The sequence below is a fragment of the Pleurodeles waltl genome, chromosome 6, assembly GCF_031143425.1.
Source record: "Pleurodeles waltl isolate 20211129_DDA chromosome 6, aPleWal1.hap1.20221129, whole genome shotgun sequence".
In the NCBI taxonomy this organism is placed as follows: Eukaryota; Metazoa; Chordata; class Amphibia; order Caudata; family Salamandridae; genus Pleurodeles; species Pleurodeles waltl.
Window position 1 is genome coordinate 285,357,238 of NC_090445.1, and position 14,224 is coordinate 285,371,461.

General features: G+C 47.4%; 1 protein-coding gene across 1 annotated transcript in view; it reads right to left on the bottom strand.

Annotated features, from left to right (window-relative positions):
• LOC138301524 (slit homolog 2 protein-like) overlaps positions 1 to 14,224 on the bottom strand; it is a 348,568-nt gene that overhangs the window by 157,819 nt on the left and 176,525 nt on the right. The window contains exon 4 of the mRNA XM_069242038.1: positions 9,164 to 9,235. Within this exon, the coding sequence (XP_069098139.1) occupies positions 9,164 to 9,235 (72 nt within the window). The remainder of the gene's footprint in view (positions 1 to 9,163; positions 9,236 to 14,224) is intronic.

A 14,224-nucleotide genomic window follows, 5' to 3' on the forward strand; every position in this document is an offset into this window, starting at 1 on the left:
CGAGAGAAGGTCCACCCTGCAAGGGAGACGGAGCGGAGGGCACTGAGAGAGTTGGAGTAGGTCTGAATACCACACCTTTCTCGGCCAATCCGGAGCTATTAAGATGACTTGAGCTCGGTCTTGGGGGATCTTCCCGAGAACTCGAGGAATCAAGGGTATGGGGGGAAACGCGTAAAGCAACTGACCCTTCCAGGACATCTGAAACGCGCCCCCCAAAGCTCCTTGCACCGGATACTGGAGGCTGCAAAATAGCAGACACTGCGCATTCTCTTGAGTTGCAAACAGATCAATTTGTGGATAACCCCACATCCGGAAGATACCCAGAACTAGATCTGGATGAAGACGCCACTCGTGATCGACCGAGCTGCGTCGACTGAGAATGTCTGCACGCACGTTCAGGACTCCGGCCAAATGATGTGCAACCAAGCAGATCTTGTGATCCTGAAGCCAGGACCAGAGACGAAGAGCTTCTCTGCAGAGAAGATACGACCACACTCCTCCCTGTTTGTTTATATACCACATCGCGGTCGTGTTGTCCGTTAGAACTTGGACCGATTGACCACGAATGGAAGGGAGGAAGGCCTTGAGTGCCAGACATACTGCCCCCAACTCTAACAGATTGATTTGCAACTTCTGTTCCCCTGGAGACCAAAGGCCTTTGAACTCCAGGTCCCCCAGATGAGCTCCCCACCCTAGAGTGGAAGCATCCGTTACCACCGTGGTCACTGGGCAGCGAGAACGGCCTTCCTTGAGACAGGTTGTCGACCGCTGCCCACCATCGAAGATCCTCCGCAGTGTCTCTGAAGATCTTTATCGAATCTTCGAGATCCCCTTTGTGTTGAAACCACTGCCTGCGGACGCACCACTGGAGAGCCCTCATGTGCCACCGTGCATGAGTGACCAACAGTATGCAAGAAGCAAACAGACCGAGCAGACGAAGGACCTTGAGGATTGGAACTACCGCTCCATTTCGAAACATTGGAATCAAAGCCTGTATGTCCTGAACCTGCTGGGGCGGAGGAAAGGCCCGATTCAGTGTCGTGTCCAATACTGCCCCTATGAACAGGAGGCGTTGAGAGGGCTCCAGGTGAGATTTGGGTACATTGACTGAAAAACCCAGGTCGTACAACAATTGAGTCGTCGACTGGAGAGGGCACCGCACGAGCTCCGGAGTTTTGGCCTAGATGAACCAATCGTCCAGATAGGGAAACACAGCTATCCCCCTTCTTCTGAGCTCTGCTGCTACCACCGCCATCACCTTCGTGAAGACTCGAGGTGCTGAAGTAAGACCAAAGGGAAGGACCGCAAACTGATAATGCTGTGATCCCACTACAAATCACACTACAAACCGGAGATACTTCCTGTGCGTTTTGAGGATCGGAATATGAAAATACGCGTCCTGCAAATCGACCGACACCATCCAGTCTCCTTCGTTCAACGCCAAAAGAACCTGTGAGAGGGTCAGCATTTTGCACTTTTCCTGTTTGAGGAACCAATTCAAAATCCTCAAGTCCAAAATCGGTCTCAGTCGACCATCCTTTTTGGGAATCAGAAAGTATCTTGAATAGCACCCCTGACCCCTCTCTTGCTCGGGAACCAACTCTATTGCACCTTTTTGTAATAGGGAGAATACCTCCTGCTGTAACAGGAGAAGATGGTCTTCCGAACAGAAGGATGGGCGGGGAGGGAAGGTCGGAGGGAATTCCCGAAAGGGAAGAGCGTACCCCCTCTTCACAATGTCGATGACCCAGGAGTCCGATGTTATGACCTCCCAAATTGGAAGAAAAGAGGCAAGTCTCCCCCCTACCGGAGACAAAAGGACTACGGCTGCTTTCCTTGCTGCACCCCTCCCGAGGAAGAGGCAGAGTGCTGCAAGGTGGCTCCTCTCGTACGGACTCTGCCCCTGCCCCTGAAGGATCTGTAAGGCAGGCTAGAGGTAGATTGTTGTGGTCCTTGCAATCTTCCTCGAAAGGAACCACGTCCAAATCCCTTAAATCTCCGAAAGCCTCTGAAGGTGGATGAGGCTGACGACTGGAGTCCCAAAGACCTAGCTGTCGCTCTGCTCTCTTTAAAACGTTCCAAGGCAGAGTCAGCCTTAGAGCCGAAGAGCTTTTCTCCATCAAACGGAAGATCAAGGACTGTGGCCTGCACGTCCGACGAGAAGCCTGATGATCGAAGCCAAGATTGCCTCCTAGAGACTATGGTCGTGCCCATAGCCCTAGCCACCGAGTCCGAAGTGTCCAATCCAGACTGGATCACTTGCGTGGCAGCCGCCTGAGCATCCGCTAATAGTTGCAGAATCTCCTGGGACAGATTAGGGTGGCCCTTCGCTTCTTCCATAAGCGCATGGATGTAACGCCCCAGTATACATGTGGCATTGGAAGATTTTAGGGCCATACTGCAAGGTGAAAATGTCTTTTTAGCAGTATGGTCCAACTTTTTTGACTCCCTGTCCGCAGGGGCCCCAGGAAACGAACCAGGTGAGGATCTGGAAGAACATGAAGCTTGGACCACTAGGCTCTCTGGAGTTGGTTGCCTGGAAAGAAACACAGGATCCCCAGGCGCCGTCCTGTACCGCCGAGCCACCGCTCTGTTGACCGCAGCAGTGGATACAGGTTTCAGCCAGATATCCTTAATGGGGTCCAGCAGAGCCTCATTGAATGGTAGAAGAGGCTCAGCAGAAGCAGACGTCGGATGGAGGACTTCTGTCAATAAATTTCTCTTGACCTCCGCGGTAGGAAGGGGAAGATCCAAAAAGTCTGCAGCCTTACGAATGACTGCATGGAAAGAAGCAGCTTCCTCCGTGACCTCTCCAGGGGAAGCCAGATCCCATTCCGGGGTAGTGTCAAGGCCACTAGCTGAGTCCAGTCCCTGGAAGTCACCTGAGGGCTCTATAACTTCTCCTTCCTCCAGGTGTTGCCTCGCGTACTCCTCCTCCTCCAAGAGACGAAGGGCCAGACGTCTTGACCTAAGTCTTAACTCCAAGCCTGGAGTCGACAAGGCGTCGGCCGATGCCAAAGATCTTCGTCGGTGCCGAACCTCGGATTCGTCCGAAGCCGGAGGCTCCGGCTCCAAAGTGTTCTTGGACGTCGATCGGATCCGAGGCGAATCCGACGGCGCCGTAACAGGTGTAGCCATCCTGGGTGACGTCGTAGGCAATGGCGCCGCTTCAGGTGCAGCAGACAAAAACGGGGTGAACGGCGCCGACCTGTAAGACGACGGAACACCCAAATCAAAGGCCAAAGGGCCAGATGGACCTGCATGACTTCCACCCGGCGTCATGGAAGCAAAGATGTTATACATAGCGTTTAAAAACGCTGCAGGATCCGATCCCGGAGTCGGGAAAGCCTGGTACTGCTGCTGCTGCACCGGCGCCGGCAAAGCTGCCGAAGAGGGTCCAGGTAACTCCTGGCCAGGAGAACCCTCAGGCCTCTGGGGAGGCTGGACCTCAAAGACCGACCCAGGTGACGTCGGGGTCGCCGGAGGTGGAGGGGTGACGGTCGGGCTTATCTCCCACGTCAGACGACGCCGAGCCGACGGAGAAGCCGATCTAGATCTGGACCGTCCCTTGCTCGATCGGCGCCGAGATCCATGACAGCGCCGAGAGTCACTATGATGATGACGAGACCTCGAAGATCTCGACGAAGACTCCCTCCTTTGACGCCTCTCCTTCTTGGACCGGGCCAAGAATAACTTCGCCTCCCTCTCCTTAAGTGCCTTAGGGTTCATGCGTTGGCACGAACCGCATGCCTCGGAACTAAGGCACCAGAGGCAGTTTTCGTGGGGGTCGGTAACCGACATCCGGCCCCCGCACTGGCTACAAGGTTTGAAGCCGGATTTTCTAGGCTGCGACATCGTAACCGCCGTTGGAAACAGTAGCTCCCTATGAGCCTCGAAGAATTAACCGTTATTCGGGCACGGAAAAAAGGGAACTGACGTCTGCACGTCGACAAGGGCTTCTTATTGCCTGGATGACGTCATGTGGCGTCGCATGGAGTCGGGCGATTGTGATGTCATCGTCGACGTGCAGAGCTAGAATAAATTTCCGTCGAGGGCTGGCGCGAGGGGAGAATTCTTTAGGTGAGGAATCCACAGGTAGGTGTATCCATCAGAATCCAGTATTTTATTCCTGCATTCCTGGTCGCTGGGGGATACTGTGGTACTTACCTTGTGGTTTTCTAATACCCCCAGTTCCCCTCTACACATTTTACTTACCTATGTGGGGGTACCTTTTTCGCATTCCATTTTTTTAGTATGTGGTTTATGCTCCCCCTATGGTCACTATTGGTTATTACTGTTTTCTAACCTTTTCTATGCCTATTTCTGATTGCTAGTGTATATATTTAGTGTATTACTTACCTCCTATGGGTGGGTCACCTGTCTAGTGATTTGAGATAATCTGTGCCTAAAATAAAGCACCTTTATTTTTTTACAACTGAGTGTTTTCTTTCACTGTGTTATTACAGTGGTATTGCATGAGCTTTGCATGTCTCCTTGATAAGCCTTTGGCTGCTCATCCAGTTATCTCTAGAGAGCCTGGCTTCTAGACACTGCCTACACTTCACTAAGAGGGGATACCTGGACCTGGTATAAGGTGTAAGTACCTTGGGTACCCACCACACACCAGGCCAGCTTTCTACAACCAGGCACTAGTGGTAGCAAAGGTCTGGCGGCTATGCGCTACTGGAGAGTCTGTAATATAACCGAAGTAGATGGAGTTAGGACAGCCAACGGAATGTTGAGTTTCGCAGCACCCTTTACTAGAACTTCATGAAATGTGTTGATATCGTCAACCGGTGAGGAGCGAGGTTGAGGTGAATCTGTCAGTGTAGGTGAATAGTCTCTGGTGGAGAACAAGGAATCTCTATGACAGTAGGCATGTGATCTTTGTCAAGATCTGTGGTGGGAATGTCTTGACCTCGAACGGTCAGATGACTGATGGCCAAGACGAGAATGGTGGCGTGATCTTGAGTGCAGTCTAGGAGCTTGGGCGGTGCTAGGCACTTGAGGCACCGAAGGTGGTACGGTGCCGGGAGAACCTGAGCAGCCAGCCACAGTGGAATCAGTCTTTGTGAAGGTTGAGGAGGAGGTGTAGCAGCCGGCGGAGGAGAGATGTGAGGAGAAAGCGACAAAGAAAGAAGCACCAAAGAAGGAGAGGCATCTGTGGAATGGTACGATTCCGATGAAGAATAGATCCTTCTCGGTCTCTGCCTCCTTGATGTCGAGAGACTCTTCGACGTTGATCTTTCTCTCCGATGTCTAGGTGTCGACGTTGAGCGGGACCTCGACGTCGAACTGCAACATCAGCGCCTCCTTCACCTCAACGTTGATTCCAATGGCGTCAATATACTCCTCGACGTTGTGTTCTGAGCAACTGGAGTCCTCGACGTGGAGTGGCAACTTTTGTGCGTTGTCGAGCCAGACTTCGACAGCGAACAAGTCGGCCCTGTACCTCCTCTTGACGTCGACCTCCTTGACAATGACTGGGACCAAAAGCATTTTCTGCCAGAAAACAGCCTCTCAGACCTTCCACCTCCACTGGAGGCTGAGGCTGAAGGAAGAACTCTGGTGAAAGACTGACCTTCCTCTCGCTCAAAGGTCCCACTGGCTTCTTGCTGGCGTTGTGTGTCTCTGCTCTCCCTTGAAGGCAAATCTTCTCCCTGACATGCAGGGTACGCCTGGAAAATGACTTGCAGATGTTACCGGAGGCAGGAAGGTGTAGAGACGGCAGGCAGATGATACAAACATCATGTGAGTCTGTTTTGGCCTTTTTCTGCCATATCTTGGGCATTTGTCAAATAGAGAAGGCATTTTTTTAATGGAAAAAATGCCTTCATTTCTGTCAGAAAAAGACACAAATCAAAAAAGAAAGACAAAAGACGTCAAGTGAAACAGTCGTCACTGTGATTTTCACTCACATTTTGAAGAAAAAAACAAAAAAAGGTTGACCACAGTGCTCCAGGGTCCTGTCAGCAGGAGCCGGAAAAAAGAACTGCAGTAATTGCCTCTCTCTAGGCATGATAGGATACTGGAGGACTGGCTGTTCATAAAGTCACAGTCTCCTTTTTCTTTATTTATAATGGCAGCATATGAGCTACACTGCCCTGCACTCCATCATTGTTTTGCATTACAAAAAGGTTTGTGAAGGAGTTTTTCTGCTAAATTATTCAACTCATTCATGCATTTGAATGCATGCGTCTTAACTTTGTCCTTTTTAAAGCAAACTGGATGAAGAATTTTGGACACGGTAGCCTTTCCTTTAGGCTGCCTATGGACATTCTTAAGTGACTTTGCCACTCTTCCTGAAGTAAGGAGAACATTAACACTTAAGAAGTTATATTGGAAAAAGTGCTCCGGGGTCCCTGCAGACTCCCCCCCCTTAGAAGTCAGAACCTACAGAGATCAGCTGCGGAGTTCCACAGGGCTCCTCCCTGAGCCCCAACACTTCAACATCTGCATAGCCCAGCTCGCATCCATCATCAGGGACCACAGGCTGAACATCGTCTCCTACTCTGACTAAATTCAGCTGATCATCTAACTGACCGAAAACCCCACTACTGCCAAGAAGAATTTCTACAACGGGATGGAAGCCTTCACAGCCTGCATGAAGGACAGCTGCCTCAAGCTCAACTCTGACAACACCGAGATCCTCATCCAGGGCAATCAACCCTTGCCCCCACTAAAAAACCACACATGCAACCTCAGCTTCATCCTAGACTCATCACTCACCATGACCCGCTAAATCAACTCAGTCGCATCTTCCTGCTTTCACACACTCTGACTTCTCCAGAAGATCTACAAATAGATCCCAAAGGACTGTCACAATACTGTAACCCATGTCCTGGTTACCAGCAGACTCGACTATGGCAACGCCCTCTACACCAGTAAGACCCAGAAGAACCTAAAGAAACAACAGCACATCCAAATCGCCTCCGCCAGACTAATCCTGGCCATTCCCTGCCGAGAACATATATCCAATCACCTAAGAGATCTCCACTGGCTTCCTACTGAGAAAAGAATTAACTTCAAGCCCCTCATCCACGCTTACAAGGCCCTCCATGACATAGGACCCGCCTACCTCAACCACTGCATCAGCTTTTACCACCCCATCAGACCTCTCCATTCAACAAGCACTAGCCACCGTAACCCCCATAGGGAAGACCTCGGCTGGTGGAAGATTCTTCACCTACCTTGCGGCAAAGAGCTGGAACACCCTGCACCTGCACCTCAGGCAGTCACCATTGCTACCTCAATTCAGGAAGGACCTTAAAACCTGGCTCTTCAACTGAAGCTCAGAGGACAAACCCCCTTAGCGCCTTGAGACCCTTACGGCTGAGTAGTTATGCTTTATAAACCCTGATTTGATTTTAATTGGATTGCTATTATAAGGCACTGGGGGACTCCCATCTCAATGACGGGGAATGATTCAAACATGGTAATCTATGAAAGTTCCAATAGTGGAGTAATTTACATTTTGGGTAAAATTCTCTATTTAGATCTATACCTTTTATTTAAATTCTTCTCCAAAATGCTTTACCTCATTTTGCCTTATATGTTTCAAAATATTCATGGGGGACAGCAGGAACTCTACCCCACAAACCCTCTTTGGTCACTTGGTTCACGCGCTCTGTCAAAGTCGCAAACAACATTAACACCCTACCACTTTTAAGACACCAGCCGCCACTAGTTGGCCATTTATATGACTTTGTCCCTTGTAAATTGAAGAAAGGGTTCATTCACCATAAAAATCTCTCCTACTAAAGTTGGTGTAGGCAGGCTCAGCACAACAGGTGAAACTTACTGAACTATAATTTAAGATTGCTATATAAACTGGACTAATAGAAATTCTGCCTTTCAACCTGCAGCTGGACTGGGAGAAAGTGATGCAGATGCCAATTTTGCCCTTGGTCTGGTTTCCTATTGAAGCTAAGGGAAAAACCAGGCCCTGCTCCCAAACTTGAAGACACAAGAATGGTACAGGATCTCAACAAAAGCCAGGCCATATGCTCAATCCCTATTGCGTATGGCTTACAGTAATTTGCAGTAAGCTACAGCCATACAACCCTCGCTTCACATAGCCAAACACAGTGGGTTATAACCATAAAGAAACTGGCACGAAGCTTAGCAAAAGGCCAAGCTTTGTTTTCAATTCAATCACTACTGCCCAAGTCAAAAGGTAGAGCCAAGTACATCATGTAATTATGGGGGCTTGGTGCAGTGCCTGGAAAAAGGTTTGATAGCACAGTTATACCATTGTTCGGCCTACCGTTCTCGCCTTTTTCTTTTTTGGCTTAGTGCCAACACAACAGCTCCTGTGAAGACACTATGCTTAGAAGGTGCATATATTAAACAGCAGCTCAGGCTCTTTGTGACAAGTGGTAAATGAGTACCCACAACAGATACTGCTCAATAGCTAACTTCTGCCCCATCACCAAGGCAAAAGGTTTCACAATCATCCTGGGTGGTTGATTTAGAACCATTTAGATCAGTGGTTCCTAACCTGTGATCCGGGGAGCCCTGTGGGTCCAAGAAGCCTACTCAGGGGGTCCACGACTGCTTAGAAAATTAAATAATATTAACAGATTTATGAAGGGTATATAAATAAAAAAAAAGCAAAATGTAAATCTGAACATTTTAAAATGTTCTCTAAATATGAAAGAATTTATCATTTGGAGGCTAAAAATTAAATTGTGTTTCCTCCTTTTTGATTTGTGGAAGCAGTGGAGGTGCATCAAACAGAATGTAGTATGGATGACTAGTGGCCTCAATTCAATTTAGAAAAGTTCCAATCTTCCCATTACATTTTTGATTTTTTTTTTTTTTTTTGTGAATTAAATAAATGATTTAATATTTTGTGTATTTGTTTAGTAAATGTTTGTTTATGTATTTTGTATGTATTGTTTTGTGGTTCAGATCATCAAAAATGCTTAGGCAAGGGTCTCTTGCTTTAAGTAATGACTCAGTGGAAGTCACCAGGTTCCGACAGGGATTCACTGGGGGTCCCCCAGTTCTAGTAATAATTAGGTGGGAGTCCACAGGAGTCCAAAGGTTAAGAACCACTGATTTAGATCATTAACTTAGGACATACATTTACAAGTGAACAGGCTACATGACTAATTACACATGAAAACATTCTGTGTATATTAAAAAAAAAAAAACTTACAATGACTGGAGAAATGGCACTGGCTCAAAAACATGTCTGGCAATGGTATGTATTTTATTGCTCGACAAATCGCTGATGGAATAAAAAACAAGGATTATCAACATGGAAAACAGTGAAACCTGTGTGAAAAAATACAGTACGCATGCATCTTAAGGTCACAAACCTTGAAGTAATCATTTTTAATATTCAAACTCTACCACCTGTGAACTGCAAACTGTTAAAAGTCTTCATTGAAATTCAGTGATTCATTGACTAGGCATCAGGGACTCATATTTGCACAGTGCTTCCTGACGCAGGGAAGCACCTTGACCAATGTTCACCCTTACCAAGGTTCATAAAAGGTACTAAAATACAAGAAAATAGCATTGATGGAAAGAGGAATATTTCATAGTGTCTGGTGAATAGGAGGAGGACCTGGCAGCTGTACATTTAGCATAAGAGGCATCTATAATTAGTTTTTCCGAAGTTGTGATATTAGAGACAAAATAAATCACCTCCCAAACAGCAAATGTTGGGTCCTCCATTCTTCCAACTGAAGTCAGAGAACATGACTGAGGTGTCACAAGTTCAAGAATGTTAGTTAACTAATGAACGCTAGAGCTGAGGTTAGATGCTCTTCTGTCATTGATGCACTACGAGGGACTACTGGCGAGCTCGCTACCAGTACAAGAACCTTTGCTTTAATTATTATTTTGTCAAGAGCCTCATTTCTGTGTATTAACAACGTTCTTGCCTCCACTTCTCTCCATTCTTTTAGTTTATTATTTTAATTACACAGTGGTCTTTAGTGATTTTTGTTATGTTACTATATTTTTGTGTTGTGTTTTTCACACTTTTATTGCAGCGACATTCTTTTTCCAAGCAGTTGTGTAGGGATGGAGGCATATTACTCACAATAAGAGCGTCTGGGATCCCGTTTCAGTTCCTATTGCCCTTCATAATTATTTCAGGGTGATTACTGCACATCATTGGCTCCTTAGCAGCCTGGGATGCTGCTTCCTGCCTGAATGCATGGTGTGGTGTCCATTTTCGGATAACAGCTGGGGTGGTCTCATGCAGCAGGTCCAACAAATGAAAGCCTGTCTGCACAAATCCACCTCCTATCCTAGCTCTGTCCATTACAGACTCATCCAGCAGAATTGATTATGCCAGTTTCCAGCTCCTCAGCTTATGGACCAAAACATTAAGGAACAGTTTCATACCTCTAACTCCAGTTCTCTCACAGGGGAATCTCCAATAAAGTCATAATCACTGAATAGTCCCGCCCACTTGCTGGGGCCCCAGAGCACTTTTTCACAATATATCTCCTTAAGTGTAGATGTTTGCCTTTTTTCAGGAAGACCTGCAGAGTCACTTAAGAAGGAAAATATGCAGCCTCTAGAAATAGGCTACAATGGCCCAATTTTTCATCTTGTACTTGAAAAAGGGGCCAGGACTATTCAGTGTTTATGACTATCAATGGAGATCCCCTATGAAAGAACCACTGTTTCTCTTGTGGACTTCCCTCTTATACTCTGCCGTGTGCACCCATGACACCATATCTCTAAGGTAATCACGACAGGCAAGACAATTAAGGAACTCTTAACGACAATAGCGCCATCGCTTGCACAGTGCAGATTTTACTGCTGAAAAAAGGATTGTAAAGAATTTAAAAGATGTAGGTGGGAAGACTTCGCCACTGAGGCTAAAGCTGCTTCTTCCTCTGCATTAAAAAACAATCAAGAAAGAGGACAGGGATGTCTGCACTCCTTATTACGTCTCTCTCATCTCTACCACTGCAAATTATACTGGAAAAGTCTTCAGATTTTCAGAGTTACTAATTCTTGTTAATGTGCTTCTCGGTCATGCTCTGAGCTCTGTGAATATTTAGAATCTTTGTTTTTAAATTTCCGAAATTCAACTATACATATTCCACCAAGATCATCAATAACACCGTTCTCAACAAACTTAGTCCTATAAATATTACAGCCAACACATCTTCCACCTGGTCTAAATCTTGACTCTACCATTCTTAATTTTTCAATTAGGAGTAGAATTCCTGACACCCGTCTTTTTCAAGTGAATTAATTCCTCCTTTGAGATTTTGGTAGATCCTACTTGCTAAAACCATTCTGCTGACCTCACAATTCCTAGTCAATTTTATCTTAGTTATCTTCTGCTTTTTAAGGACATGCAACTATATTTGCTCACTGTCAAAACAGGCTTTGGGCATACCATGTGCTATTGTCAGCAACTAATCAATGTTTATTTAAACCTATTACACTTTTTAGATTACTTGAGTTATCTGCCACTTCTGATCATGTAACTCAGCCCGTTCTCGCTTTGAGAGGGTGGTCTCTATAGCAAAGGCACTGAATGATGTTTGTCTTTTTAGGAAGACGTCATCAGGCAGTTACAGAAACCCTTTCCAGTCCTCTTTTATGGCACTTACTACTGGTGTTTCCCAAGGCATCTCCTTCAGCCCTTTTGTCTGCAAACTATATTGTGGGCACTAGTAAAACTCACTGATCCTACAACTTGGAATTCATGGAGGTCAGACCCAGTTTGAGGAACCACAAGTCAGACTGGTAACTGGGCGGCTGTTGAAGTTGTTTGTCACTTTTTTTGGCCGAGACACTGCCCCTCTCCCCCCCACCACCAGTCAAAGGCCCTCATTATGAACAGAGCGGGAAAGACCGCATCGCCAGGGGTGGCGGTAACTACCGCTAACAGGCTGGCAGTCTGGACCGCCAAATAATGAAGCACATGAAAAACAGGCAGCCTGAAAAACACTCACTGCCAGCAGAGGAGTGTCGACAACAATTGAAGAGGCCGCCCACAGGCCGACGGAACGGCCCAACCCCCCCAACAAATAATGAAGCACTAGACCGCCCTCAGTTCCAGGGTGGGAACCACCGCCACTCAAAGCAAGGCGGAAATGAACCTAATAAAAGGGAACACTCACCGGAGGCACAAACAAAACGCCGAAGCAGACATGGAAAGAGAATTGGAAATCATGCCAGTGCTGCTCCTTGCCATATACCTCCGAGACCGTGACCGCCAATGAAGATGGTAAAGTACACGAGGGAAGAAAGGACACAGTTACATACCCACCCACTCCACCCACCCTACAACGCACCCACAACCCATCACAACATAACAAGGCATACACACCTGAGCAAGAGGTACCTACCCGACACAAGCCAAAGACAACCTACCCAAAGTACCCACATGTGCACAACACCCCCCCAAAATGAAACGAGAAACCACGTATCCACAGTGTGCTAACACCAACACTGGGCACACAAACTTTATTAAAGCTCCAGTAGCAACATATTGTCAAATGAGGCCATTGGCCAGTCCATATCAAAAAGGCTGATGGGCCCAAATGGCCCAAACTTGACTCAACACATGTGCACATGGTACTCCACCATAAAGGGACATCAATGGGGCAGCCAGGCACCTCAGGGAACAGGGGCAGGGGTGGCGGGGTGGGGACTTACGTCTGGGAGGGGGGTGCTTGGGCTTTTGTTTGGGAGGCGGAGGGGGTTTAGCCTTGGAAGGTGGGAGAGTGGGCTTGGACTGGGGGGAAGGGGCAGATGGATTAGGGCCAGCACGGGGCCTCTTGCTCACTGGGGAAGGGGCACAGGAATGGGAAGGGCGGACAGGGGCGCACTTGGACATGGAAGGAGTGGACAGGGCAATGAGGTGGGGACATTTAGGGACGAGACAAGGTGGGCCAGTGGGTTCAAAAAGGTCTACACGGGATAGGAAAAGTTTCTTAGGGGCAGCCGGGGTGGACCTGGAGGAAGGTGTGGGAGTGGAGGAAGAGGGAGTGGTTGTAACAGGTGTAGGTGTGCGTGACGTGGATGCAGGTACAGTATGCTGAGGTTTGGTGGATGTGTGTTGGGTGGGTGTCTGGGAACATCTGAGTGTAATGAGAGGATGGGGTGTGGACACAGTGGGACAAGACAGGCTGCCTGTGTAAATGGATGTTGTCTGGGTGTCTGCAAGTTCGGTGAGTGTGCTGCAAGTGTTACTCAAAGTTGTTGTGGTGAGTGCAGGTGTGGTGTCTGGGGTGTATGACTGGATGTCTGATGTTGTGATGACTGCAAGAATGGGGTCAGCAACAGTGAATGAGGGTGCAGTGCTTTTGAGTGTACATGTAGAGGTGACAGACAGGGAAGAGGAAGAGGTGGACACAGTGGGGGAAGTGGATATTGTTGTGTGTGCCTTTGTATGTTAGCTGTGTGTATGCCTGTGCTGGGAAGTGTGGTGCTTGTGCTTCTGTGTGTGCTTCTTGTGTGTTGAGGTGTGTGCATGGCTGTCTGAACGTGTGCTTGGGATGGGTTAAGGGAGTTGGGTGCTGGAAGGGGTAGAGGTGGTTGGAGGGGGGACAGAAAGACCAGGGACACCGGCTGCCGTCAAAGAGGAGGCCAGAAGAACAAGTTACTTACCTTCGGTAACACCTTTTTTGGTGGATACACTAGCTACCTGTGGATTCCTCACTCATTGAATTTTCTGCATGCACCAGCATCCGACGGAAATTTTCTCCTAGCTTCAGCACGTCGACGAGGACGTCACAATTGCCCGACTCCCACGCGATGCTGTCTGACATCATACAGGCAATAAGAGGTCCTTGCGGGCGTGCTGACGTCAGTTATCAAAACATTTTACGTGCCTTTGAGGCGAACAGGTAAATATGAACAAAACATATCTGATACGAACACATCAAATAAATCTTATACCATAATATTTAATCAAATTAAATAGAAAAACATTTGTATAAATATGTATATATATAAAAATATATACATATAAAACAATATACAAATATACAATAATAAATATATATATAAACACATGCATGTATAACATCTGCATCAGTATAAACAGATCAATAACATACAGGTGCTCACCCAAGGAAATCTTGGTAAGACCAGACAGGCAACGGGGAGGCGGGTGGGACCGTGAGGACACCGACATCTTGCCTCTGCACTCTCTACAAGGCTTAAAGCCCGACTTTCGTTGTGACATTTCGATAGATACAGTAACTGTAACTACGCAGCCGAAACAGTTGCT